The sequence below is a fragment of the Ascidia mentula genome, chromosome 5, assembly GCF_947561715.1.
Source record: "Ascidia mentula chromosome 5, kaAscMent1.1, whole genome shotgun sequence".
Classification (NCBI taxonomy): Eukaryota; Metazoa; Chordata; class Ascidiacea; order Phlebobranchia; family Ascidiidae; genus Ascidia; species Ascidia mentula.
This window is the reverse complement of record NC_138570.1, coordinates 15855049-15882983: the sequence shown is the minus strand read 5'-3', so window position 1 is coordinate 15882983 and position 27935 is coordinate 15855049. Positions and strand designations below refer to the sequence as shown.

The 27935-nt window shown below is 39.6% G+C and overlaps 1 protein-coding gene across 5 annotated transcripts; it reads right to left on the bottom strand.

Moving 5' to 3' along the window:
• Positions 1-214: 214 nt before the first annotated feature.
• LOC145901315 (SH2/SH3 adapter protein NCK1-like) lies at positions 215-18979 on the bottom strand. 5 transcript variants are annotated; one of them, XM_082988939.1, is made up of 6 exons: positions 18851-18979; positions 18204-18361; positions 17731-17821; positions 3515-4092; positions 2712-2843; positions 215-1939 (listed from the first exon to the last, which is right to left on the bottom strand). In XM_082988939.1, exons 2-6 carry the CDS (start codon positions 18327-18329, stop codon positions 1742-1744), a joined length of 1125 nt encoding a protein of 374 aa, XP_082845065.1. In that variant the 5' UTR covers positions 18330-18361; positions 18851-18979; the 3' UTR covers positions 215-1741. The 5 variants fall into 5 exon arrangements, with proteins under 5 accessions (XP_082845065.1, XP_082845067.1, XP_082845066.1 ...); XM_082988941.1 differs by lacking the exons at positions 17731-17821; positions 18204-18361; positions 18851-18979 and adding an exon at positions 16209-16363; XM_082988940.1 differs by lacking the exons at positions 17731-17821; positions 18204-18361; positions 18851-18979 and adding an exon at positions 13276-13562.
• Positions 18980-27935: the final 8956 nt, after the last annotated feature.

Sequence of the window (27935 nt, the reverse complement as noted above, 5' to 3'; positions counted from 1 at the left end):
GACAGAGTAGTTCAAGATGGGCTTCTCCCGGGTTCCAAACATTTTTAATGGAAATATTGATATGCGGTCTACAACAATTTTGGAATCCCGCCACTAAAACCTACAGCCTCTAACTGTAAGGTCGGTAACCTACGACTGCCTCTTACAACGCAGAGGTCTTTTTTAGGAATCCATGGTGTAACTAATATCAACGTCTTGGAACAGCAAATTCAGTGAAAACGCAGAAGTTTTATTTTTTAAAACGAAAACAAGATGGCCGAACGAAAGCAAGTGACAAAACAACATAAGATGTAGTAAAATACAATGAGCGCCTTCCCGCCAGCAATAAATAGCCTACTTGTAGTTATGTACACAACACTCATACGGGTTAACCTGAAAAAAACAACAAAGTGTTTCTCCAGGTCTATTCAACAGTACCAGAATGCAAACGCATAATTGTGGTTTGCACACGAACTGGGGCAGGTAAAAAGAAAGACATGTATTTGTGCGCGTGCATACGGATGCTGGAAACCTTGTGTTTATCAAATCAAAGTCATACAGCTTGCTTTTTTTGTTTTATGAAAGCCATTACGTTCAAAAGGCCTGGTATGTAGGCCTACAGCTTGTGTTTAATATCGTTAGGAACGACGGACCAAGTTTCCACAGTTGTCTTGGCAACCAGTGGAGTAAATCATTGGAAAAGCCAATGTAGCAAAGCAAAATAAAAGTACAACGTCACGAACTGCTAAACATGTGATGAAAGTATGGATATCAAGAAAACAGTATTTTGTCATAAAAAATTTTGTGGAAAATACGATTTCTCGGAAGGAAATGCGGTGTTTTACGTTTCAAAACCAATCAATCGCCAATTACGCATTATTGCTTGAATCAACGAACGAAATCCACATTGAGGTTTTAATGAAAGGTATTATGGCGAACTGAAAATAAACAATCGTGACTGTCTTCCATTTCTGAAAAAAAATCGTGTGTTTGTCATTTCATCACGAAACTCATGCTGTGGAGCGGAAGAAAGCTTAATGCAGGGGTGACTTTACAAATATCACGTTAAAGATATTCAACATTAGTACAAAAATCAAATGCGAGCTCGTTCCTGAAGAAGCTAACATACTGTGGCATAACGTAATAAACTGAATTTTTTTTCGACCTTCAAGTTCATGTTTTAAGCAATGATTCATTCACATTTTCGTTACAACAAACAGTTCAGACGGGCGAGTTCCCAGGTAGGAATATTTGAAATTGGCTTCTTAGAGCCCAAACTGGTTACCTGTGTGCCTTTTACGCACGTAAGCACATAGGACTGAGCACTGTGGACGTCGAATAAACAGTGTACATTTTGTTTAAAAGATAGATCCGGTGAAAACTGGTTCAAGTAAGCATGTTTTAAAGACACGTAAGTGTTTCAGTTTGAAATGACAATTATTGATTTGTCACAAAAAGACTTGGGTCTGTTCTGCCAACCACAGCAAGTTTAGAGTGAGACACCTTTCGTTTTGTAAAAAGTATTTGCAAATTATTCGGTTGTACCCCTTTTCAAGCTATTTCAAACAGAAACGCAGATAACAGTAACGTAACAGTTGCCATGGCGACGCGTCGAAACGTAGCGAACCGACGTCGGGTTACATCGGTTAGTCTGGCCACCTGGGGGCGCAAGCGCGTCGCAACGCTTGCCGCACCAAACCGCGTTTAGTACACATGGACGCTCTCGGCGCCGTTGCGTTCAGTTCACAATGTGGGCGGGGTGTTAGCGTGGCAGAGGCGTGGTCAAGTACGCTTTGCCCTGCTCTGGGCTCGTGTAGATTGGAGCGCGCTTATAATGGGCGATCAAAGCTTCGAGGGATTCAAATTTGCGCTGACCGATGCCGAATTCGCCGTTGGGCAGGGCGGAAACCTTGAAATGTCGAATTTTGCCAGGCATCTTCATTGATATCGAGTAACCGGTCTGCAAACAAGTAGACATAAATTATAGCGTTGCACTATCATGTTAGTTAGGGGTACGGAATTAACATAGTTTTGTGCAAACCCATGCAAGTTGTGGACATTACAAAAGGGCGATTTTCGTCACTTTTGTAATTGTTAGGACCACGAAACATTTTGCAAACACTCGCGACAAACACAAACCGAAGACATGACTTTTTGCCATAAACACATATTCCCTGTCAGGAAAACAGGATACCATGAGACTGAATGTAATTCAGGAAAAAAATCTGGGAGTTACAACTTGGGAAACTGCACTCATGGACGAAAAATAGGAATGTGGGTATACATGGCGAGTCACATAATACAAGATTACCCTTATTTCATTGTAAAAGTTTAACTGCGTTGGGTTAAATACACAATGATTTGCGTGTGTTGAGTCGGGACAACGGATGGGCACGGGCTAAATTAAATTAATTTATGTTGAAACCAAAATAGTTTGTGTGAAATTTCGACGTGGATCGGTGCTTTTTTTAAACAACGATGCACGAGACAACTTTTCGACTTATTGGCATAAAAAACCCATCAACTGAAATAAAAATTCCTTTCACACATTTTTGGAATTCCAAGCGGGGGGAATCCCCTTATAGACTGCAAATTTTCAAATTTGAGATCGCGTTTATCCGGGGGTAAGGTTAGAAAAACAAACGACATTTGTAACGTTGCATAAACCCAGCAGTGGATTGACCTTGAATGTGCTTCGTGTAACATAGCCACTGAACTTAAGTAAAACTTACTGCTGTCTCGCTATCACGAACAAGGAATTCTCCGGTTTGTCCTCTTAGTTCCAGCAACCGTTCCGCTTCGATTCGAGAAACTCTGCCGTAAAACCAATCACCCAGACCGTTTCCAGCTTGACTGGATGGCTTCTGTTGCAACACAAATAGATGCTGGTAATGGGATTTAAACAGTAGATTGCCTATGCTGCTATTTTTGCTGCTAGGTATGGAAACTAATGGAAATTGCTCTTCTGGCACTTGAGTTTCGAAAGTGTTCATTGAAACCGACGTTTCGTCGTTTTCGTACCATCCGGCGAGACTTCCTCAGGGTCAGGGTTATGTCACAACGACAATCAAACACATGTGTTTATGCGCTTGATGCATTATCGTTGTGACATAACCTTGAGGAAGTCTCGCCGGATGGTGGACGAAACGTTGGTTTCAATAAACACTTTCGAAACTTAAGTGCCAAAAGAGCAATTCCCATAAATAAGTAGATTGCCTGTTTCACATTTTCGGTTCTTTTCATCCCATGTGACTTTTACTATCTTGGTCAATACAGAGCGGTCTATATTTACTTTATGTTTCACTGCATAGCAGACGTAACCATGGTTGAAAGCGTTAATTGTGGTCTAACATCAATTATATTAAAAACTACAACATGATAACATGTCTTGTCCCCCAGCATCCCTAAAATACCAAAGAAATAGCAAATCTGAAAATGTTGCGTCAGATCTCTCAAGCACCATGTGGCATGTACAGTGTTAATAAGGGCTGTCTTTTAACTTTTAAAGCCAAGGCTCAAACACAGCGGGACTTACGTTAGGGGAAGTTTCGGCCGCAGGCGGGGTATTCGGTATCACAGGGTCGTAGTCCTGTCTTACTATTTCCACATAGTTCTTCGGTACAAGACCAGTGTCACCGCCGGAATTCCGCGCAAGCCACCAATCCGGGTCGTTGGCGGGCTGTTCAATTACATCCAGCGTCTCGTCCTGCTCGAACGCAAGTTCTTCGGGATTACCAGAGTTAAACGCATACAGGGTGCGGACAACCGAGATGACGTCATTCGCAGCTGGAGGCGGCACGACGCTGCTCGCCGGTTCTACGTAATTTGAGGGGAACCACCCTTGTTGGGAGGGGGCGTCGGCATTCTGGCCCAACCACCAGCCATCCCCCTCCATCTGGAGAACTTGGATTTTCATTCCCTTCACCAACGTCAATTCGTCATCTTTGCTCGCACTGTAGTTAAATTTGCTGACGTATTCCTCTCCACCCTGGCCCCCGTTGGGCGTAGGACGGGGCGGTCCGAATCCCTGCGATGGGGAGTCGCCGTTTGCGAAAGGGGGACCGCCCCCAGCCCCGCCGGCCTTTCCCTTCCCTTTGCCGGGGAATTTGTTGGCTGAAAATACAATAAGAAATTTAATTTTTTTTAACACAACTTCATCTCTACTTTTCGGCTTCTTTCATATCGATTTTTTGTCAAACCAATATATTTTTAATTTAATTGACAGACAGACCGTGCTAATAATGTATTAAAATCCCAACACAGCGATCTTTAGACAGCTCAGATCGATTTATTGAGAGAAAAATATATTTCGCCTAAAACGGCATCATCAGTTTCTCCATTTACCAAAACTTATTCAAATAGAAACAGACCGTGCTACTGCAAAACGACCCAGGGTTTTCCCAAAGTAAAGTTGGAAATATTATATTTATCTGAAGACCGTGTAAGTCTAAATTAATCTAAATGTTGCAAAACCACCAGTGTGATTTGAGTGTAGTGAAAAGTATAAAAAACACATCAAAACTTTTTCGATCGTCATAACCTGGCTAAGGTATATATTTAATTACGTCACATATAATTTCAACCATCAAATCACCGCCGCACTTGCGTAACAAACATAATTAGTGCCTATAAGTAATTAAGTATTCGGTATTGTCAATACCCTCCGTCATAATGGCAAGCAGTCCGTTCGAACTAACACAGAAAACAGAAATTGCGCGGCCTCTTTGTGTGCCAAGGCATGAAGGGGTTCGAAGGACACTATTATTACAGTCAACAAAAAAACGAAACGGGTTTAGCGTGAGTGGATCGGTGAATAACATGAGAAAAGTCAATTAACCCTGACACGATCATGATTAACCCAAGCTCTCCATAGTTTAAAAACGATTGGGAGTAATTTCAATCAATCCCAAAATTGTGTGGGATTTTTCAGTAGATGAAACAGGGTGAGAGTTTTAATCATCAAAATATCCTACAATAGCTTTATGACCAATAAGACGTAGTAGCAGATATTTTCAAAAGTTATAAATCCTAAGTCGTTTGCTTCTCAAGGTTTTCGATTGATATGTACATATTTCGCTTATGCTTGTGGGTTCGACATAGGTTTTTTTAACAAAATTTTTAAAAATAATGTTGGAACAAATTTTACAATTGGAGAAAATTTGGCTTATTGACAAAATAAATCCCATTTGGTGAAAATAATGTTCATGGCGTGGTAAAAAGATGACCGAACTTATAAAAAATAAGCTGTTACTTGACTACATAACACGTATTTTACGTCATCAAATAATGCAAGCAGGTGGGCGGTTTTCAACGTATGTCTCGTCCTGTTGTATATTCTGAAAACAGAAAAACATTCAGAGCAGACGGAACGTGGGTGGTGTTTCACGACCGATTAGGCACTAAAAACAAAGCGTGTATCTTGCCATATGCCAATGCGCAACTGAAAGATAGAGCCTCACATATCATATACACGCTAGCTGTCTGCGGTACGGCGAATCCAATGAGGGCAACCTATTTAGAAGGAAACGATCCAAACGTTGGTAGTAAGAATAAGATTGTACCTGTGTTTGATCCAGGGTTGTACCACGACATAACTACGTCATTTAGTTCAAGTTACAACATAAGAAATATAGCTAAGTATCTGTAAAACAGAAACCAACTCGGTGATACTTCTTGAACAGTTACTGAAGCAAGCACAACTACACAGACATATCTAAAATAACATTGACGAACCATCAACATCATAAGTTGCTTCTAATCTTAACCATAGACTACAGATACTGGCCTGGCGATCACTGTACTTTCCGTAATGATTATATGCACATCATAAAACACAAGTTTGATAAATGTGAAGACGATCAAAAGGACTCATTTGCATATCACCTGTAATGCACAACATAATATTCTCCTTTCGAAACGTCAGACAGTTGGTCGAGCAGGTAATAAGCATTAATCATACACACTCATTTGTAAGTGAAAGGAAATACCACATTCTCTCTTAACCCCAAAGCAACCTGATTTAAACATTTGCGACAAGATGGTCCGAGATGCTTAAGCGTCATATAATTATTGACAAAATCCCCCTTTTTCCAAAAAAAAGAAGGGCAGAAAAGGAGAACATGATTTATTACGAAACGAACAGGGAGGCGTTAATGAAATTTCCCCTCAGAATTGTTGTGACAGAACAGTAGGAATACGGAGTCACTTATGAACGCTCCAGTCCCATTCACACTTGACAAGAAGCAAAACAAAGCAGGCTTTTAATTAACACGTGAAGCAAGAGTCGTTATATTTACGGGCACGTTGAAAGAGTAAAGTTCACAGCAGTGACCTTTAAAACAAATTGGATGAAACGTCACCATGTGATCAGAACTATAAAATATATTTTCGGAAAAAAACAAACTCATCAAGATATTCAAAAGTTTGATTTAGTTCTTGGAAAACTCATTTACAAGCATTTACAACACACATTGTTGCTCAGTAACCAGCTGATTACTAGTTAAGCCTTCCACAGGACTGATAACTTGTCAAAATACTTTCCAGGCACGAGCAAAACCTTCACAAAAATGCTTGCACAGCTCAATGCAAGGAAATGAACAGAACAGGCAAAGAAACTCAACAGACGCTGTGTTAAGACTGTTCGCCAACACTTCCTCGTAGGAATGACTGCAAAGGTGTTTCCTTGTTTTAGAGATTAACCTGCCAGGGATCATGCGTTTCCGCGGCGTTTTGGCGTGAGTATCTACTTCGCTTTGCCAATGTATCATCACCTACAGTCTATACTAAGAACAGCTGAGGGTATTTGCTGGGGCACGAACTCTTTTACTAAAAATAATTCTTCCGGAAGGCCGGGTGTGTATTTAACCAAGGTTAGACGAATTATGAAGATTGATTTTTAGTTTCAAACAACGAATCATGTCCTCGCAAAAGCAAAATAATGTGGAGTTATTTCGGGGTTAGCTGGACTGACGTGGATTTGTTATGTTGACAAATGGTATATGGAAATTACTTGTTAAATTCGCTGCCACCGATCTACTTTAGGCAGGGATGTTATCGAGTGCACAACCCAAACGAAGTATAGCTAAAAAAAGGAGCGCATGTTTCTTTTTTGACAGGCGAAGTTACAACAATTGTAATGAATTTTTGTTACATTTGTGCACAGGGATGTTAGGAAAATGGAAATTATGTTTTCTGAGACGTTGTCCTTCAAAATGGACAAAGCATACAAACAAGGAAGAACCACGAAATTCCTCGGCATCAAAACCAAAACGACTTCGATCGTGCGATCAATGGGTTTCGATGTCCCTGATGTGATGGAGCCTAATTGCTGGCACATTATGTGGTGGCGGAAGCGGTAAAATGAATATGCGATAGAGAGGCTATGCTCTCTGCGCTAAGCTGTTGATATTCCGCCATCTTGGCAACGAATTAGGCACTGAGTTCGTGTTTATAATAACGACAAATCCGCTTAATCCCAATATTATAAAAGAATTTATATTTAATAATACAAAAACTTGTTTCAAACAGCAACAAGAAACACAAATATATTAGCAAAGACATAAGGCAAGGAGACATAACAACCATTTTACACAAATCACAACAACTCCATACATTACGTTCCTTAATCCTCACCCACAATTTCATATATTCCTGTTAACTAACTGCACACTAATTAAGCGATGTGCCTCTCCTTCTTCATTCTATTGGTTTATGTTCTGCTGCTACTTCTAAACCACAACTTTCACAAACACATTTCCACCTAACAATAAACCTTCCACAATGCCGTCTATCTTCGGTATTTAAAAAACATGTAATCTTGCAACTACACCACTTACTCCCACCTGCCCTGAAACCTCCCAAAGCAAACGACTGCAAACGCAGTAGTTACTGCATCAACTGCACCCACAACAACATAACACTGCATACAGGACAGGACGGAATCGCGTAACTTGACGTCTCAGCGGCTGGTACTGGCACCATCACATAACAGGCGGATGCACCGATGACGTCATTATTAATGATAACAAACTGCACGGCAAGCTTTCATATACACTGCTGCCATTGGTGGGCTGCTGGGTAGCGGGTGATGAATGTACGTGTTTTTTGTCGCCACTCCTGTGTGCATTGTTGATTTTAATAGTTTCGGCAGTTTTGAATTTCACTTTTTGAATACGTTTCGGTTGCCAGGGTTGTGATAAATGGTGTGTATATTTCTTAGTAATGGATTGTTTCGCTTGATTCAATTTCGTAACGTCACCAGAAGGGGAATTAATCACAGAAACACGCGTCAATATTTCCAAAGAAATCGAGACTGCGCGGCGTTCAGCGCGATTGGACAAACGGAAACTAAAATATCTTCTCCATTTTGGAAGACGGAACAGAAACGATGGGAGAGTTTCATTGTTAGGTTTCGCCATGTAAGTGATGTAATTTGCATGTGGGAATTGGCCACAAACACAAATTCGTGGGATTACTTTCAGATTTCATAACACACCTGTCTAGATCAAAAGAGATTACCTTCGTGATTAATAGAGGCCGTTATTGGTGAAAAGTGGTGGAAGTGTTGTAAAACACCACTCCTAACTGATTTCAACGCTGACCGTAATATCTGTCTAATTTAAACATTTTAATTAAGATTGCAGTTTCGACTGGTTTAGGAACTCTATAACCAAGCAAGAGGACTATGTGACTGAGCGACCGTTTAAACACACGTGCTCTGAGCTGGGTATATATTACCTATGTGTTTAATTAAAGCCACAAATAAACCTTTCTTCTGTCATTATCTTCACAGTTAACTTTACCTTGTCTCTCGAAACAACAAAACACATTTTCAAAGTACCCATCAGAAATAAACACCACGACACACTCAGTCATTCACATTGAGTTGTGGCGCTGAGCTGCCTACGAAAATTCCTATTCAACAAGTTGTCTAAATGCAAACTTGAGGCTTTAAAACTCCACACTCTTACGAATGAAAAGCAACGCTCCGTCACACATACAGTTGAAGAATATTTCTGTATTTATCAAGAACGCAAATTTATAAAACGATGCATCTGCAAATAGATGACCAGGAAGCTTTCTGAGAGGCTTCAAAAGTGCAAACCTGCTTTTACCTACGGTGGAAGCAGAAGAACGGTCTTGGTTAGAATGGGATTTGGCCTCCGTTAAAGTTACATCACCAGTGTGTCACAGCATAAGTTGACCCTTAGGGCACGAGGCCCAAACTAAATTCCGCGACCAGAGGTAATGCTCACATCACGTGTCAAGGGGGAGTCAAAACAGGTTTTTTCTCACAACCGTAACAGCCAACTTCGCATACGTTAAAGTAGTTGGATGAAAAGTTCAGTAAGCACTGGATTCGTAAACCAACTATAGGACATTTGAACGGTAGAGAAGTGCCAGACACATTGGGCGATGGAAGTACATAAGAGCACACTCATGATGCACCAGACACGATACAGACCCCACCTAAGAACGCAAACATTAAGATACAACAATTAAGCCGATACACTGGAAACAACTAGTCAACAAAATAACAGTTTGGGGTCTCCATTAATATTTAAGGACATTGTCATTGTAAATACATACTTGTTTTTGTACCCAAGTTGGAACCCGCAGTTGGCAATTAAACGACATTTGAACTAATTTTAAGCTTACAACGTGCCCAGTGTCACAGGCAGTGCCTCAGTCGCAAAACATTAACACATCCGGAATCTATGTGATGTAAACACGATGCGAATCCTTTAAACCACCAGGATTTTAGGATTTACAACTGATTTTATTGCTATAAAAAGTAAATATTTAACTAAGCCATAAGAGAATGCGCAAAATGCTGATCTGGGATTACATCCTGTTTTGACAGTGACATAACATTCAAATGAATCAATTTGGAAACGTTGCTATATTATCTTGTAACTTGGCAACGAGGCAGCGCGCGCTTCTACATGCAATTCTGTTAATCCTGCGAAGCTCATACTACAGCGACAGCCCAATGACCAGTATAATTGAACACAGACTGGACGTAATATTCCTGGAAATTCGGCACACGCCGTTACAACTCGTCTGTTAATATTTCCACGGAAAAACGAAGTTAACAAATTTGGACCCAAAATTGAACATTAAATTGTCAACTGATAGAATGGACAGCAGTCTACCACGAGGCTCACAACTTGACTAACTGAACTCTTTTAACACGTAACCGTTTTTCGAAAGTATTACAACAAGTTTCGAAACACAGTTTAAGTTACTCACGCACCACTACAACAACAATTAAAAAACGTGCAACCGTCGACTCATTACAACAGGTCGATGACCAAAACTTCAACCTCTTGCGTGCGTTATATCGCTCGGCACCACCTTACCTCTTAACAACATCTTTTGAATCCTGAACTTGTGGTAACTTCTGGCGTGACAGAGTCTCTCTCGTTTCTCGTGTGGAATCTTTCGGCGGGCGTTCTGTTCGCCCGGAACACGACTTTCGAGCATTCCCAAGCGGCTGCCGAATCCAGCGCACGAAAGGACTTTCGATTTCATGCCCTTAGCCCCGGCCGCATTGACTGTGAGTCTAGACAGCGCATTGCAAAACTGTATGAGGTAGACTGCGTCAGGCAGTTCGACACTAAGTACAGGCAAAGGTCGCCGCTCTGTGGCCATTATTTCCAGCAAATGTCGCCCCTGTAACGGTTTAACAGTCAAAAGGTCGTGAAAATTTCGAGTAACACCGTGTAAGTGGTCGCTTCCTACAGTTGGCTCGTAACAAGAGCGCGGTAAGCCGCGAGGCACATCGAGCAAAGAAGGGCGATGCAAGCGACGAGGTGCAATAAACAATGGTTAATGCATAATAAATACCTGTCGCGAGGCTACATTGTCCTTTCTAACTGCCATAGTAGATAAATCGATCAACCCGAGTTTAATTTTGACGACGCTTTAGCAAGTCGGTCAATGGCAACGTCGTGTCATTCAACGTTATTAGCTTCTACGTGAACGTTTAAAACGGTATCATTTCCGCCAACATGTTCAATATATTTCGACGATGTTATTACCCCTTTCTCGTGTAATAGAGGGATACATTGGCTCGAAAAAAAAAAACAGATTAAGACTCTATATCTGCCTATACTATTGACAAAAACAATGCAAAATAATATTACTTGGATAAAACACTGCAAAATCAGTAAGCTTTTCCGACACAGAATGAATATAGGCTCTTTGCAAACCTGAACTTAAACTAAACAAAAAAGCCTTGCGATTAACGCTGCCTTACCCAAAAGTTCGCAAAGACCCAAACTCAAGACTGAAAGAAAGTGCAGAAAAAACTCTCCTTTTATACAAAGCTACAACAGCTTCTGAAAAAAGGTTTTCAAATGTTTTCCCAAACAATCTGTCCAAATTCAATCGCGCCGATCATCCACGCAGCGTCATCGCGCCAATGACGTCACAATGATGTGAGACGCGAATCGTGTGAACAGTACTTCTATGAGGCGCCGATACTACGTGGATAAAACAAAGAGAGTTGCTTTCAATAAGAGGATCTTTTAAGTTGTGCAAATGACTGTGAAGGCACGTAACCCCGACACATTTACTGTGATGCATTCGTCGATATCAAAACAAATAAAGACACACAGTAAGCGGTCATTGTGGAAATCGTCATATTCTGACGTTGCTTGCACAAAAGAAAAGTACAAAGCACTGCACTAAAGGCAGCTGTAATAACATTTTGTTTTGTATCAGTGTTGGATTCATACATACATAAACCAAACATCCAACACTTGTATGTTTCAATATGCAGCATAAAATAAACAACAGAAAACTTCAGCAACGGGAATTGACGTCACAAGTTTGCAACAATAACTACCTGTTTCGCAACAATCACAAACTACAAAACAATGTCTGTGTTTACATTGTTCAACACGTCATGTTTACTGATTGTAGCATTTGCATGGAGCTTGGATATACAAAGTTTTCCGGTACGTTGTCTGTGCAATTGAAAATACACGTACTGATGTACATGCGTTTTGGGCAGTACAAGCCATTGGTTACGTTCTAACAACATGATCAGTCGAAACTCACACATTAAATAATTTATGAAATGTACCGTATCAGTCTTATGTCTGCAACTGAATTGTCCTGCTTCGGCAGTCTTTGAGAAGACTGACTTTTATATATTAAACAATATAAAGTAACCGAGCTTTCGCGAGTAACATTTGATTCATCAGGTGTAAAATTACATAATTTGATCGTCAAGTTAAAAATATATTAAGAAACCGAATGGTACAGAGTTGAAATGTACACATCAAATCCTTAGTATCGCCATTGTGGAAGCATGTGAACCTTGTCTCATCCTACAGTTTGTCAGGATCACACAACTTGTGGTGGGAATAAAACGTACGCTGACCGGTTTGACTGACATAAGATTTCAGTCATCCAAGACATTTAACCAGGTTTGCTTGAACTGTGACGTCACAAAAGCAAGCATTGTTACGTTCCAGTTAACAAATATCGAAACTTTCGTTTCTGGTGTTGAGTTTTCCTTGTCCGCAAAGCTACTTGGATTGGATTGGGTTAGTCGCAGTTGAAAAAAAATTCTCGGTACAAGAAAGTAATAAAAAAACAGGTTGCCAAATAAGACGATTAACGAAACATGGCGTGACAACAAAGATTCGAAAGACAAAAAATCGATTCCAATTTACTTGCGTTATCGACAATGAGACTAATTCCTACTGATTATCGAGGACAACATACATTACAACGTGTTGTAAATAAATCATGCCAAGAATTACAAACAATTGCACAATTTCATGAAATAGATAAATTTTACATGAGACAAGTTCCGCTAGCAGATATCACCAAACTTATATGCTAAAAAATAACGCGAAATTTAAATGAACCGTTTTAAAAAATTATACCGGCTACAAAAAAACATTAGCACTTGAGTTACAAGTTGCAGAAAAACACGCATTAATCACATCAAGACTAAAGATAGCCAATGTTGTGTTTAAAAATTATTGAACAGGCAACAACTTATGCATGTAATATGTTACATAGAATTAAATTTTCAACAAGCAATGTACATACCAAGCCTGGTAACGCCTAAACCTTTTTGAATTGACATCTCAACGTAACCTGTTACTTGTTACGCCTCCTTAACATGTAGCGAATCAATCGAAACGAACGAACACCGCATAATGGATACAACTCCGTTATAAATAACTTACTACATTTTACAAAACTGCTCTTTTCTGGAATATTGAAACTATTGAAAAAGACTGACTTAATTTTTTCATTCAAAAGGGAACTCACTTCTCGGTGGTTTCTTCATCGGGTTCAACTTCTGTGGAAGCATTTTAAGCATCTTTACAGTTCTGACCCAGTTGAATCGTAAACTGAACGTTCCAGAAAGCAGCTCTTGGTAACAGTGTCGAACAGGAATGACAATATTACTGTCACACAAACAGAGCCTAGTCGTGCTCGGCAAACATAGACATTACAGTGGTTACAGCGCGTTGTAACGCCCCACTGATCAACAATATCCTAAATCACGGGTTAAAATTTTCCCTCACGCTCAAAGGGAAAAGGGAATATTTTTCACACAAAGGGAATTACCAGGTTTCTGCCTACAATTCTGGGGTACGGACCAAAGACAGTGAACGATGAATTGCTTGTATGCACATAACATAAAAGGGTTAAAAATAAACCCGAGTTATTCCGTGTTGTGAATTGGTGAGATCAGGTTGATGTTAACTGTTTGTGAAAAGGCAAATGCCATGTTACGTCATCGAGGCATTTCTCATTTGATTATTCTCGAAAGAAGCTAAACAAGGCACTCGGAAAGGAATGGCAAACATCGTTCCTTAACGTCACTGTGGGTCGAGGGCGCCAATAAATCCCACACTCGGGTAAAGAGAATCTCCCTGGAGTCACATGATTTAAGATGGTGAACCAAGACCTTCCAAAAACAGGGGATTTCCCGACACAAAAGAAAATACCGAAAGAGGAATGTAAAGATTTATGTAGTTACAAAAACTTACTTCTTGTTTAAATTGGACAAACCTCTGCATTTCTTAAGCAAAGTTACATAGTGCAAGCACCACGTAGTGTACAACGTAGTAGATATTTCGGACTATTCAAGTTTGTACAATTGTTACAACACTGCAACACGTAATAAGCGCAAAACATCTCAAAAATAATGTTGTTGTTTTTTTAGGTGGAAAGCTGTGTTTTGCACAGCTAACGTTTGGTGCACCCAGAAAAATTATACATGTTCCTTGGCTATTTGGAGAGTACCAAAAAACTTTTTTTTTTTTTTCTAAACGTGTGCGTTTTTATTTACCTGATGCAAATGACGTTTAAATATGCTATTTAGTTTTGTACTGTCAGTGACCAGATAATACGTTTTCCGAAGGGCTTGACAAGACAAGATGCAATTAATGCACAGCATGAAACAGAATTAAAGTTTAAAACCGAAAACAATACATGAGACGTGACGTCGTGCTTGTTCATATTATTTCGACCAAATCACCGGTTGCACGTTATGAATCATAAGGGCGAAAAGTTCAAATTGGTCATGATGAAAGTTGCAGTTTCGTTTCATAAACGTTTGGTTAATCTGCACACCTAAGCTTATAAATAAAAACCATAAGCGAGTAGTACTTCTCGTTAGAAGATATCAATAATATATATTCAGTGTTTTCAAAACTAATTAAAAATGCATTATAAGAGCTAACCTAATACCTATATTCATAAAGCTTTCAACAATATAGGAAATAGATCATTATTGAACTCTGTTGACGTCACAATCACATTACGTCATCAATCAAAACAATGGAAGTGATAATTTACACAAATTATTAATTGATAAACGGTTAGCATTATTTCACCTACGACACGTGAGTCTTGCGGAACTTACAAAAAAGCGCCAGCATGTATATATTTCGATGCGTATTGTTGTATAAAACATTGGCTCTCCCAATTTTAAATCCAAGTTTTAAACGTGCCATACTTGTGGTATGTTGATCCCTGTTATGAGACTCCTGGTGAACTTTAGGATTCGCATTAAGTGAGGGGTAGTTCCCCACTTTCATGTTCCGGTTACGTACTCATCTCTAACAAAATGTTATGACGACTCACCCGAAAACTGTTGGCCGTTTTTTTAGGACGAATTCGCGTGCGTAATACAACAATTCGTTTTCTTATCACTACAGCTGCTTATGGAAACAAAACTGTTCTGTAGCTTTTAATTAAGCTTGTGACGCCCAAATAACATTCAAACGAGGCAGTAGTGCGGCATGACATACCAGTTTGGAACCTCTGCATGAAGCTCTTACATCAAAAGTGGTGAAAAACGATGCTGTTACAATTTAACTTACAAACATGTTCACAAATAAGAACACCTAAATTGGGTCAGGCAGGTCAGAGTACTTTGTAAGCGTCATCAACGTCCCCAAATAGAACCAAACAAAAAAGCCTATTTGAGTTAATTAAGGCTGTTACGCTTATTAGGTACAGAAAACATTTCTCTAAAATCGAATTAGGCTGAAACACAAAACGACCTTCACTTCAACGGCAAGCAACGTGATTGGATAAAACTGCTCACGTGGTTAGTGGACGGCCATCCCCACATCGATTGTATGGATTACACAAAAACATAGTTGAAATGCCAACAATAATAAGTCTCGTGTTGTTGCGTCAATACACACGCTCGAGTTGGCTCGATCGATCGATCGCCCATTTCAATTAGTTTTGACGACTGTCTCGTGATAGATTGCACAAAGGAAAATTGAAAGACACGAATATCGTTAACTTGTCACGCTTCTTTCTTGTCCCCATGCAGCAAAAACAGCTACAAAAATCGCAAAATTACGGTTTCTTTGGATACACAAGGGATGTTGTCAAGTATCACGCTTATAGCTCCAAATGTCAACAGATGTAGTCTGGTAGCAAAGAACTTCTTAGTAAACAAAGTGCCGACGCCAACAACTGCATCAAGGCCATCACTAACGTCACACCAAGTAGCTTAAATACAACACGACAATGCTTCGTCTAAAATAAACTATTGTGGGTTTAAAACGTTTCATACTGCGCTCATTCCATTTTCGCAGACAAGAGTTTCACGTAAAGTGTTGCGCCAGATAAAAGGTTTTGCGTCGGGTCTTGCTTTGAAGCAACTGATTAACTATTGGGTTATTGCCATAAATAGATACCTTTTGAAACACGAAATACAAACGTGTACGTACCTATGGACCGAAGAGATTTGCGAAAGTGTCGGTCCATATCTGTACTTTCCGATTAGGCAGGACTTGAAGCAGTTGCTGCAGGTTCTTCAACACAACAGACAAGCACTAGGTCTGCATGTTTCCTACTAATATACAAGCTTACATGTAATCCTATTCTCTACCCTCTGCACGCCAAGCTACGGAAAAAAATCGAAACTAATCAACTTATTTCATTAATAATACATTCGCCTGCCACAACCTAGCCCTGCCTCAACCAAGCAAGATACAAGTAATCGCATACTTCTTGTGGCTTAGGCAAGCTACAACCAGGACAGTTAACGATTTTATAGTTTGCCTAAAGGAAGTAGAAGGACGACATGTTGCACAAGCCACAACCCCGACACATCGTCCGCTAGTTAATCATCTACCATAGCAAATCAGACGAAGAACAAATTGGGATTTCGAACCCGCGAACCACACGTCAAGTTCTTCTACCTTAAAGTAAATTCCAACGCAACTACACTCTCGATTGCGTTTGATGCTGTTAAAGGAAAATCTAACCCTGCACAAAAAAATGACACATTATCTACCAGACATAATCTTTTTCTGACGGTTAGATCCAGGGCAAAGGGTTGCCGGTCACTTCCGGGTGCAGTGATAGGAGTGACAGCTTAAACGTGGAATGCATAAACTGCACTATCAAACACTACCCTACGTGCGTCACCGCTTAAAATTTCCAAAAATAAAACAATAGTTGATGGAACAGAGCATTGCATAAATCAAAGTCTGTGTCACTATGGATGACAAATCACCATAAAGTCATAAACTTCCCGAACTCATAAAAGTAAATAATGTTTAGTTGGCAGAAATGCTGCCAGGAGATTATGATATGAAAGTGTATTGCAAGATAAGCAAAAGCATTTGTTGAGAGGTTGATTAACCGGATGCTTCAATGATCAACCATTTGCATTAAACTCTGCATATAATTTCTCTGTGCATAATATCAGCATATGTAGTTAAAAGATACAGACTTAGCTTTGATCGAAGCAAGTCCAATGGTTGATCACAGAAATCATATTTTAACATTCCTAAAAATTGTCACATGTTTATGTGCAAAGCCAGTAAGTTCGACATTGTCAGGAACTGGTTCTGGCATTAATCAGCCATGACGTAAACCTGACGGCAATAAACAACTTCTTTCTGGCACGACTTTGTCTGGTCTGCGGTAGACTTCCTAGTTCCAATGCTGAATCGCTTTGTAATGCCATGGAAAGAAACATTGTTCTCAGTTCATGGACGAAGATAATTTCATGCATTTAAATATGCAATTGCTTATGTTGAAAAAATTTTTTTTATATGTTTGATGACTTATGTCAGACTAACACAAGAAAACATACAAAAATCAACGCCAGAAACAAAAATCGAGATAGTGAAGCAGTACAAGCAAAGCAATCTTGGAATATAAAAACAAACATTTTTGTACATTTCTCAAATGTCGTTGGTCATACTATAAGACATGATATGAATTGAACTAATAGCTTACCAAGGCGATTAACGAAGGATTCACCCTTTCCCTTATCACGCCTCAGGTAATTGGATGGAACCAGACCAATTTTTGAACTGCTGTTTCGGACCTGTTTGATAGAAGAAATTCATAAAAACACAAAATAAGATTTTTTATAAGTTGAAAGAGAAAAAAGAAAATCTAATTTAATTGTTTCGGCAAATTTTCGTGTGTTCTAACAGTGCAGAAGAAATATGCTTGATTCTTTGCAATGCAAACATTCAAAATCATGATCTATTTTTTATCAACGCAAATTATACTGAATAGAGAAGATATATACACACAAGCCATTTCATTTGGAATTTTGTCTTTTGGGTTCTAAATTTGCTGTAAACATATTGATCACACAACCAATAAATTAAATAAAAACATTTACTTTTCTTAAACAAAAACAAACAAACAAATACATTCATTATATATAAAACTTGCGGTAAACATAAAAAGCTGATTACCTTCCACCAGGAAAACTTTGCATCCAATAGCACCAATTGCTCATTCTTTTTGATTGACAGCTCTTCGGGTTCATTGGCATCATAGTCATACAAGGCAGTTATCATCTCCTCACCTCCCCCAGACATAATGACAAAACCATACACTAACTGCTCACTATCTATAACAAGAAGTTTCTGGTGTGTGTTGGAAGATAGATAAAAAGCATAATTTAACATAATAAGCATGGCATAATGATGGGAACAATAACTATGGACAAAAGGACACCATTCATGAATAAAAACTAAACCTGGGAAGTGGCTACACATCCTAATCATTAAAATTGTATATATGTGTGATCATATACGAAAAAACTAAAGTTTGGAATAAAAACTGAACAAAAAGTCCATTTATAGTAATTGTTAGTATGCATGTAAAGGTTAAATGGTAAAGTCCAACTGTGCAAATTCATTCCCATTTGATTTCAAGCAAGGAATTCAGTGAAATTACATTCAAGTACTTTACTACTAACATAGTTCGTAATTGTGATTAAGAGTATTGTCACCCACTCAACAAACACAATAGCGTGTGGCTATACAGGAAATTGTATGCCGACACTGTGGCACACAAGACAACATATGTCTTACTATGGAGCATTGGCCTGGTTTACCTCAGCGTCGAGAAGGGATTAGATCTCTCACAATTGTAGATGTACAAACATCAATCCAAAAGAATTAAAGATAAAGTTATGTTCATAAAATTGTACTTATTCCTAACACATCTTCCAGATATCATTTCTGTTTATAATACGTGCACACAGTTTTTAAAAAACACAAAAAATGGAACCAAAACACAAATCCTATTGCCCATTCCCATTTACATGTGCGCTTTAATTTGTTAGGTTAGTAGGTTAAACGGCAAACAAAAACTAGAAGAAGTCAAACAAATAAAACTTCTGTTAATTTGTTCTGCTTTGGCCAACAACGCACATAGAAATCGTGAATTATTTCTGCAAGTCAATTCTGCAAAGAAACTTCGTCGCCGAACCCAAAGTCTTTCTTAATGTAAATTGAGTTAAACAAACACATACTTTTAATGGATTTGTACTAATTGGGTTCAAAATGCCTAAGCCAACTCGGTTACCCGTTGATTTGTGAAAAATCTGTGCGGCGGGGTATATGACTCTTAAGCGTGCACCTACGACACCTATTGGTTTTACGTTGTTGTTATAACATACTCTAGGTGTCGCTACAACAACCTGATTAAATGTGTCGCAAATATCTGGACGTAAAAAAAAATAAACTAACTGGACGTGTCGTTGCCTAACTGTACAACAATACTGCCTGATGAAACACATAATTTATCATAGATTTTAACTTTTTCAAAATGATATTAGAACATCATGTATGGCTGTGGCTCTCTACCGCAACGATCTTATAAATACCAAAACAGACAATATACTCTAAATTGAGGTTCACTTAGGGACTTTACGCCTAGCCTAAAGCGTTACCTATTACGGCATACGTTGCACTACCTGGAAAATGACGACAGCGAGCAATAAAGGCGCCCACAAATATTTTCCACAATTTGGCCAAAGTTTCATCAGGTAGACGTTTGATTTTTCCCCAAAAAAGGAAAATTACCCTAAAGAATTTTAATTTTTTTTCCTTTAACTCACTTCTAACTTAATTCAACAATTTAACTTATGTTTCGCACAAAAGCATAAGGCTAACTAAAGTACGTAAGATATTATAATGATACCAATATTTGATTTTAAGGAGCTCATACAATATGGCGCTACGGCGTGAGTACATTACATTAACATTTGTGATGTAACGCTATGTGCGACTATGTACAAGTCAACGGCGCCATTGTTTTTATGGTAGAGGCGCAAAGCGAACCGTTTCTAAACAATGGTATATCTCGTATGCCTGGAGTTTTGATCTGTATCTTTTGATGTTATTTTTGTTTGAGTTTGATGATACTGGTGATTGGCGCGAAGTTTGACATTATGGGTCATAGGATTGAATTGTAAGGGTATAATGTAAAGTGTTCCAGCGCGTTTATATTTGGTTTCTCGGGGCAGATCACTATTGGATCACGTCAAGCTGGGAACCGGTCACTTGAAACACCTTCATGGGCCATTCCCATGTAATTCAAATTAAAAATGAGCATCCAATCAAAACGCGGCACTGAAAACCGCAAGCGTTGGTCCTTTTCGGGAAGAGTGGTGAGATTGAACTGCCTTACTTTAATTGCTGACCCGATGATTGACCTATAGCTCGCGGAAGGGAATCACGAAGTTCCCAGGTCACAGATGCGGCGTCGCAGGAAGCAAAGACGGCCAAGTGGGCCCCGATTACATGTTGCCTCACACGTCGCCGGAGTCTGGACGGGCCCCGCATGAGAAAGTCTCATCGAGGTGCTGTGTGAAAGAGGTTGTCACGGGTGACGCATTCGTGTGAAGGTCGTCAAAGTGCTTGGCGCGTGCGGTGATGTTTTGTTACATTTATGCATATGGCGTTTCCTGAAATAGCCACTCGCTTTTGGGCTGATTCGGCATCGCAGACCTTCTCGGCCTATTTTCGGACCTTTTCTGTATATCACGCCGACTGTCAATAAGTGGCGATGGCTGATGACAGCACATAAAATACAACTGTTTTGACCAGATCACTATTGTACGCTCCGCACATTTTTGAAACAAAATTATTCATAGATGGCATTGATTCGAGTGGTTGTTTTGTTTTCGTGCATCGTTTCCTTTTACACATATCGCTGCATTTATATCTTAAACATTATCAGCGACAAAACCCTTGTGATTTATCTTTAATATCCAATTTATGAATTGTGTTTTACATATTGTGAAACATAAGCATGGTTGGTTTGCACAAAATAATTGCAAATGTGGTCACGGATGATTTACGTAACATACATTTGAAAGCTTTCATAAAATAAAAATATATATCCTGGGCAATGCTCCAGGTATGAGACCACAGTTGACATATTGGATAATACAATGAGCGTATTTAACCTTAATCTGGAAAATGATCAGTAAATTGGCAACATTCACGAGCTTGTTGAGCAAACAAAAAACGTCAAATTCCTTCATAACAGTGCGCGTTGCACAACCTGGAGCGTTGCACAACCCCAAACTGTTCAATTTCTCGCCGTTTTGTCGATAGTATCTATACAGGAAGGCACGGAACAATGTTTCACCTTCAACGTGGAGGAAAAGAGAAGGAAACGCATCGATCATCGTTAGTTGGCGGCTGACAAATCATCGTTGAAATATGATTGCTCATAGCAGGCCTGTTGTATGGTAAGCATGCGATAAACCGCACAACAGGTGTGTATCGGGTTGCTATCGGGATATCAACGAAGGCAAACTTAACTGCGATTGGGCAAAAACTTGCGCCAGAGCCTTAATGCGTCTCGAAAAATTTGCAAAATGAACAACTGATCATTTAAAGATGTATAGGGTGTGTCAAAAATGACAACAGTAAATGTATTTACGTTTTTTAATGGAATCCAGTCGATTAATGTGATCTTGAACAATGCATATAACCCTGGGAAAAACATGTCTATACCGACATTTTTAATTTGCCATATATATTAGAAGGTTTGAAACAATGAGAAAATATAGATATACTGTGGTTATCAAATTTATTCTCATAAATAATTAACTCCATACAACCTAGGTTTGTTGTCACTAGATTAAGTCATTCAACCATTACAAGCAAGAGGCGTGTTGCTATGCGGAAACTACCTGTTTTTTGCAGTTTCCTAACACATATACGCTATTAATGGCTACCGAGAACAGGCGAAATCACGTGGAAGCGTTTAATCGCCGTTTTGTTTAACCCGCTTTTGTCAATCTATTATTCTAATCTCCTGTCTGATTTACCAAGCACAGCTTGTCAACCCGTTTAAATTTTAATGAAGGTTATTAAGAAAAACAAGAGGTAAAGCGTTGATGCCGAAGCGGAAGTTTTAAACTTAAATTGTTCCATGTTATTAAACTTCATCGGGTGAAACACATCCATCATGGGTAGAAGCGACGAGTGTTGTGTGAACAAATTGACCCATTTACAGTGAGTAGTAGATGGATATATTACCTGCATTAACCCACAAAGCTCCTTTGGCAAAAATAAACTGTTGTATATCTCACTTATCTCCATGGCAACGTCCTGGTTTCTGGTTTACAGAAATAACTTTTGTGATCCAGTATCTAAAAACGGCAAATGTCGCAATTATGATATGTTTCCACCAAAACCTCACCACATGATTTTCAAGGGGTTCATCCATTCAGTTCGCAGAAGCAAACAAAGAACCTGAAAACAAGAACGTGACTCACGACGTTGAAAAAGAGGATCAGGGTCGGTTCAAATCCTTTGTGAATCCCGGTGGGGTCGCATACCGCCGACGGGTTCGGGGTCGTAAGAAGGCGAAACCGAACTGGAAGGAACACTTGGCACCAAGCGTCAAGACCCCAAGTTGCTCGTTTGCAAAGCAGAAGTGAGATTAACGCTGGCGGACAGGGGGGGCCAAATTCCAAGCGATAAAAACACTTCCAGTGGCCCCAGTGATGGACTGTCGCCCGGCGCCGGGGCCGTGGCTGGTAAATCAGCGCCAGGACGCCGTGTTCCGTCACGCGTTTGAGCGCGAATCGCCGCTTTTCCGCCCGTTAAAACCCACGTCCGACGGGCTTAGGCTAATCCATCTCAAGTCAGGAGCATGGAGACCGAACTCGCCCTCGTCTACCGACCGAGGTACTTTATTTTCTGATCCCTTTTTTGTGTTGACTCCGACTTCGACGCACAGAGCCACGCGTACGTCACGTGTCTGCGCCGCCAATGGAGCGTGACGCCTGGCGGGGATGGGGATAAGATGTCCAGATGTCAAAATATTATCGGAGCGTTCAAGAGGAAAGCAGTGAATCACTTGGGCAGGGGTGTGTGTAACTCCCGGTTTGGGTTATTTTAGTCACGTCAGCCTCTGTGTGGGGTAAACCGGATCGTTTCGGGCGGCTTTTCCGACGCGTAAACACCTATCCCCTTCCGGGATTTGACCTTTTATTGTACTCCAGTATAATATACTTAGTATTGGGCCAATTGTAAACGCCTTAAGGCTATCGGGATTCAGCGAACTGGAATTTTAATATACAACCACGTGCCTCGTTGACTGGAACTTAATATACCTGTATATCATGAGTGTATATATTGTCTAAATCCTGTAATGACAAAGGTCTTTCGGAAACGTGGGCAGGGGTTTCGGTTCTTCGTAACGGACTCTAAAATTAGAGTGGGCTTCTTCACGTCCACCAAATTTTCATACTTCCTTTCATAGCAAAAATTTTATTGAAGCATATCGGTGCTTGAAGCCAACCTTTTTACGGTGTTCGAGGCCAGATTATTGTTGGTTAAAAAACTAAAAATAACTGTAGCTTTAAACCCTGTCGATTTGGCTAGTTTTTAATACGTTAAGTAAGTCTTCCCAAGTAAAAATTCAAAAGCAACATGTTACCACAGCTTTTAAAATTTTAACTTTTGTACGTTATCAGATTAGCCCCTAAATTAAAAATCTGTTGTTTAAAAGATTTCGACACATTTTTGTTGGTGTTTTAATATATTTAATGTCATTGCACAATTCACGAAATCATCCTAGAACTGGCGTAAGAGTAAAAAAACTCGCAACGATGGTCGTTGCAACTTGTAAGTCAAATGCCAATTCACCACATCCCATTCCGAAGCGCCGAAGGAGCAATACATTTATCCCTGGTTATGAGCTGCTTAAGCCGGCAGACAGCTTGTTGATTCTAGCCCGAAGTCGACGCGAAATCCACTCCAAGGAGGTGGTCGTTGTCTGCCAGTCAAGAGTTTTAAAAATACTCGCTCAGCAAATGTCAGTTGACATTGAGTGGAGCGCTTCTGAATGGATCAGTTTGCCCAACTCCCAGTTACGACCGCACCATGTTTGTCGTTCTGATCCTCAAAAGCGTCACTGGGGAATTGACACAAGCTCAAGAACGCCGAATGAAATACCATAGGAACGATATGGTGGTTTGTTACAAAACACTGCATTGGGAAATTGGAGTTCAGTGCATCAAAGCTTGACATTAATATATTTTCTCATGTAACTGTGCGGTTATTTACCAAATTTCGTTCCCGAATACATATCAACTTAAACAGCAGTTTATTTGGTTTTAAATGGCGAAATATGCCAACATTCCATATGTGAAATACGAACAGATATTACTATGGGATTGCGTTTTGAACTTCTCTCCATTCGTCGTTGCTGGACGAATTGGGAAATTATCTTTGTTTTGATAAAAAGATGAAGAAACACTTTCGAAAGCTAATTTGCATGATTGAAAAAACTTGCCACGTGGCAGTTTTTAAATTGAGTATTTTGATCAGATTTATTGTCTATTTAATATGTTCATATAATCGTCCCACACGCAAACACAACATGATTATCAGATTTGCTTTGAGAGCTTTTATCTCAACGCAAAAAGCATCGCAGTGCTAACGTGATCGGGAGATGTATCCACGTACAAGCTTCCCGCAAGCCGCGTTCATATTAAGATACATCTCACCGGCAAAACCGCAACCGACGGGGATCGCCGATCTCGCAGAAGATCGCGTTTCGACGTTGGGGGTCGATTCGCATTCATTTCGCGGTCAGATAATAATCGCGATTCGTGCCCGCGTCATACGGAGCTGTTCACTTGAGGTAAGACCTTATGATATCGCGGAGGCGAGACATAAGCCCTCGTGCGTTACAATTCAGCTGGGATTGCTTTAATGGAAAACAGAAATCCGCAACAAATATCGAATAGTTTCTCCATGGGCCACGACTTGTTATGACTGGAAACGTTTTGATTTTATAAATATTATATTCGTTTATTGTGAGAGTTATTCGATTAAAAATAAAAAAATAAGTAGAATGTATTAATTGTGGTTATCATTCGTTCCACTAAATCAATTATTAATGCCATTATCTAGACAACAGCTCTGAATAAAACTTCTCAAAGTAGTTGAATCTTTTTTTAGAACGTAGTTTCAAATTTTCGCGCAAAAAAATGTCAGAAAAACATATGCTCACCAGCTCACGTAATTCACTTGTATAAATAGGTCCTTGAACCATATATTTCAAAGCAGGCCAACGACAATTTAAAAGCGATAGTTTCAACCCGGAAAATATATAAATATGAGACCTTGTAGTATTTTAATGACAACCGAGTAAGAAAATGAAAAAAAATACTCTAATAAAAATCATTTCTGAGTTTGGAAGATAAAGGTCATGGTGCAAAATCCCTGGTTTATATTTTGCGCTGTGAGATGTTGACGCCTGTATGTGTTTTGGACATTTGTTGTAGTTTAAATCCGGGGCAAAAAATGCCAAAGAAATAAGAAAACAAGTTTCACCGTACGTGGCCACCTTTGGTGTTACGAGATCAGCGAGGAGTCGCGGTTCACAAGTTCGCATGCACATGCATCTTTAACGGGTCGCCACCAGCGCTTAAACGATACAAATTCGCAAATTTTACGCTACTTGGCGGCTACTCGCTGCCTAATGCACTCGCAACATGACTGCTGCCAGGTTTCGACCTGTGTTCGTGTCAATATTTTATAATCCTTCGCGTTCAACAAGATACCAGGAGATGCTTTTAAAAGTTGACAGTTGAGTGATTGACAAGCTGCTACAAACCTGTTGAGGCGAGGTCGGAGTGGTGACGCAAGTAGCAAAATTATTATGCTTTAGATAACAAACGCTTTGTGATGAAAAATTTTGCAAAAAAATTGCAAGTATGTTTGAAGCAGATAAACTATGCCCCAAAGTCTCAGACACTATGTCATTAATAGTCAGCTTTGAGTATTTGCTTAGAAGGCCAAGTACAAAAGGGCCACAGTTCGAACATTGGCGTTTCAATGCTTCACGATTTAATGGAAACATTACCAGATACTGAGTTAAACAAATTCTTTTAAAGCCAGAACAAAAAATTATTTGACGTTTTTCAACCGAACCGATATTTTTCGGAACCGTTTTGAATATTCGGACTTTTAATGCAAAGTGTGTGGAAGAGTTCGTGAGTTGAAATAGGTCAACAACCCGTCAAGTTTTCATGGCAGTCACGTTCCCTGGGACGTTGCTCCCTAGTTTTCGACCAAACTCACATCCTGTCACACGCTGTTTACGTCATCGCACGCGTTTCACGGTTTACTGCGCACGCGAACTTGCGAACCTCATCCTACGGCCCGGGTGTTTATAGGATAGGGATTCGTCGGCTTATCTTTTTACATCTCTATGACGTAAGCATTGAGTTTGGCTACGCTTAAATGAACAGTAAGGGTACGATCGTCAGTAGGGTATTAGGGTAGAGACTGGTTTATTGAAAGCGAATCACAAGTTTCAGGTTTTTAGTTAGTTTGTGACGGAACTGCTCTGCCAGACTGACAGCGGAACTGTTCATTGTTTGTTTTGCTTTGGTAGTGAAAAAATCAACACGGAGAATTGAAGTCATGTTTTTTTTACCAAAGCGCCATTTAAAATTACGAAGTATTTGACTTTTCCTGCCATTTTGACGAATTGAGTCATTCCCCGTCATGTTTTGGAGCTAAGCATTTGTTCGCTTAGAATTGCCATCAAAACGCCTTAGATTAAAAACACAGATAAAGGGATCATGTGTAACATGCTTGATACTATCAGCAAATTGTTGGCGTTTATTAAAAAAAATTTTAAGTGGCCCACTGTTTCGATCTGTTGGGTCTCATCAGTGCAGCTTGGTGACTGGTGATCAATCTCGCTCGCCAAACGGCCAGGCAAGTTTGGCAGTTGCTTATGTCATGATTGATTAAACATGCTATGCTGATTCTGCTTCATCAAAATAGATCCTACATCGATGAGCGGTTATTAGCCAAACATACAACACTGTGTTTGATATGCAATGAAATTATTGATTCGTGCAGGGATGTAAGTGATGAGTTTCCTCTGGGGAGAACGCAGAAATCTCTTAAATATGTTTCCGTAGACTTTATGTACAAAATTAATCGAAAGAAACACGATTGAAACGGTGCAAAGCGAAGGTTTTGGGCTGTTTTAAGAGTCGTTGAATATTTTTTCCATGCAGTATAATGATACAAGTTTTAGGCTATGAATAAAAACTGGTCCAACACGTAAAAGTTAAGGCTGCAAAAATATACCCTGAATCTTGCAAGGTAACAATTTATAGCACAAAGGCCGTGCACACGAAAGACGGAAGATTTTATCATCTAAACCTGTTAAAACGACAAACTTGGTTTCGGGCGGTCACAAATATTTATTCTGCGGAAAGTGAGCCGTGGCAACGTTGCAGTGGTAAATAAATCTACTTCAGTTCACGCCCTATACGCGATTTTCTACGGCCTGCATAAAAATGTGCGGTTTCCAAGCACAATCTACACGAACGAGAACCAAAATATCGCCACGCTGCAAAATCTGCAACGTTGATAAGATTTGCAACCATTTGGTGGCAGATTGCGATTTAAAGGCAATACTGTCGATGACAAAAATAATTTAAGTATTTCTTTAGATACCAAAACGCGCATGAACGTCACGATTATTGTTTAAATTAATACCAAAAAGCAAATATAATACGTTTAATAGCAAATTGTGTTGACAACTGCCTAACAGTTCCACCTTATGTGATTTTTTAGGGTAAAATGATAAGATGCCGCCTTAGGTTTTATAGCAAGCGGAATAAAATAGATGAACAT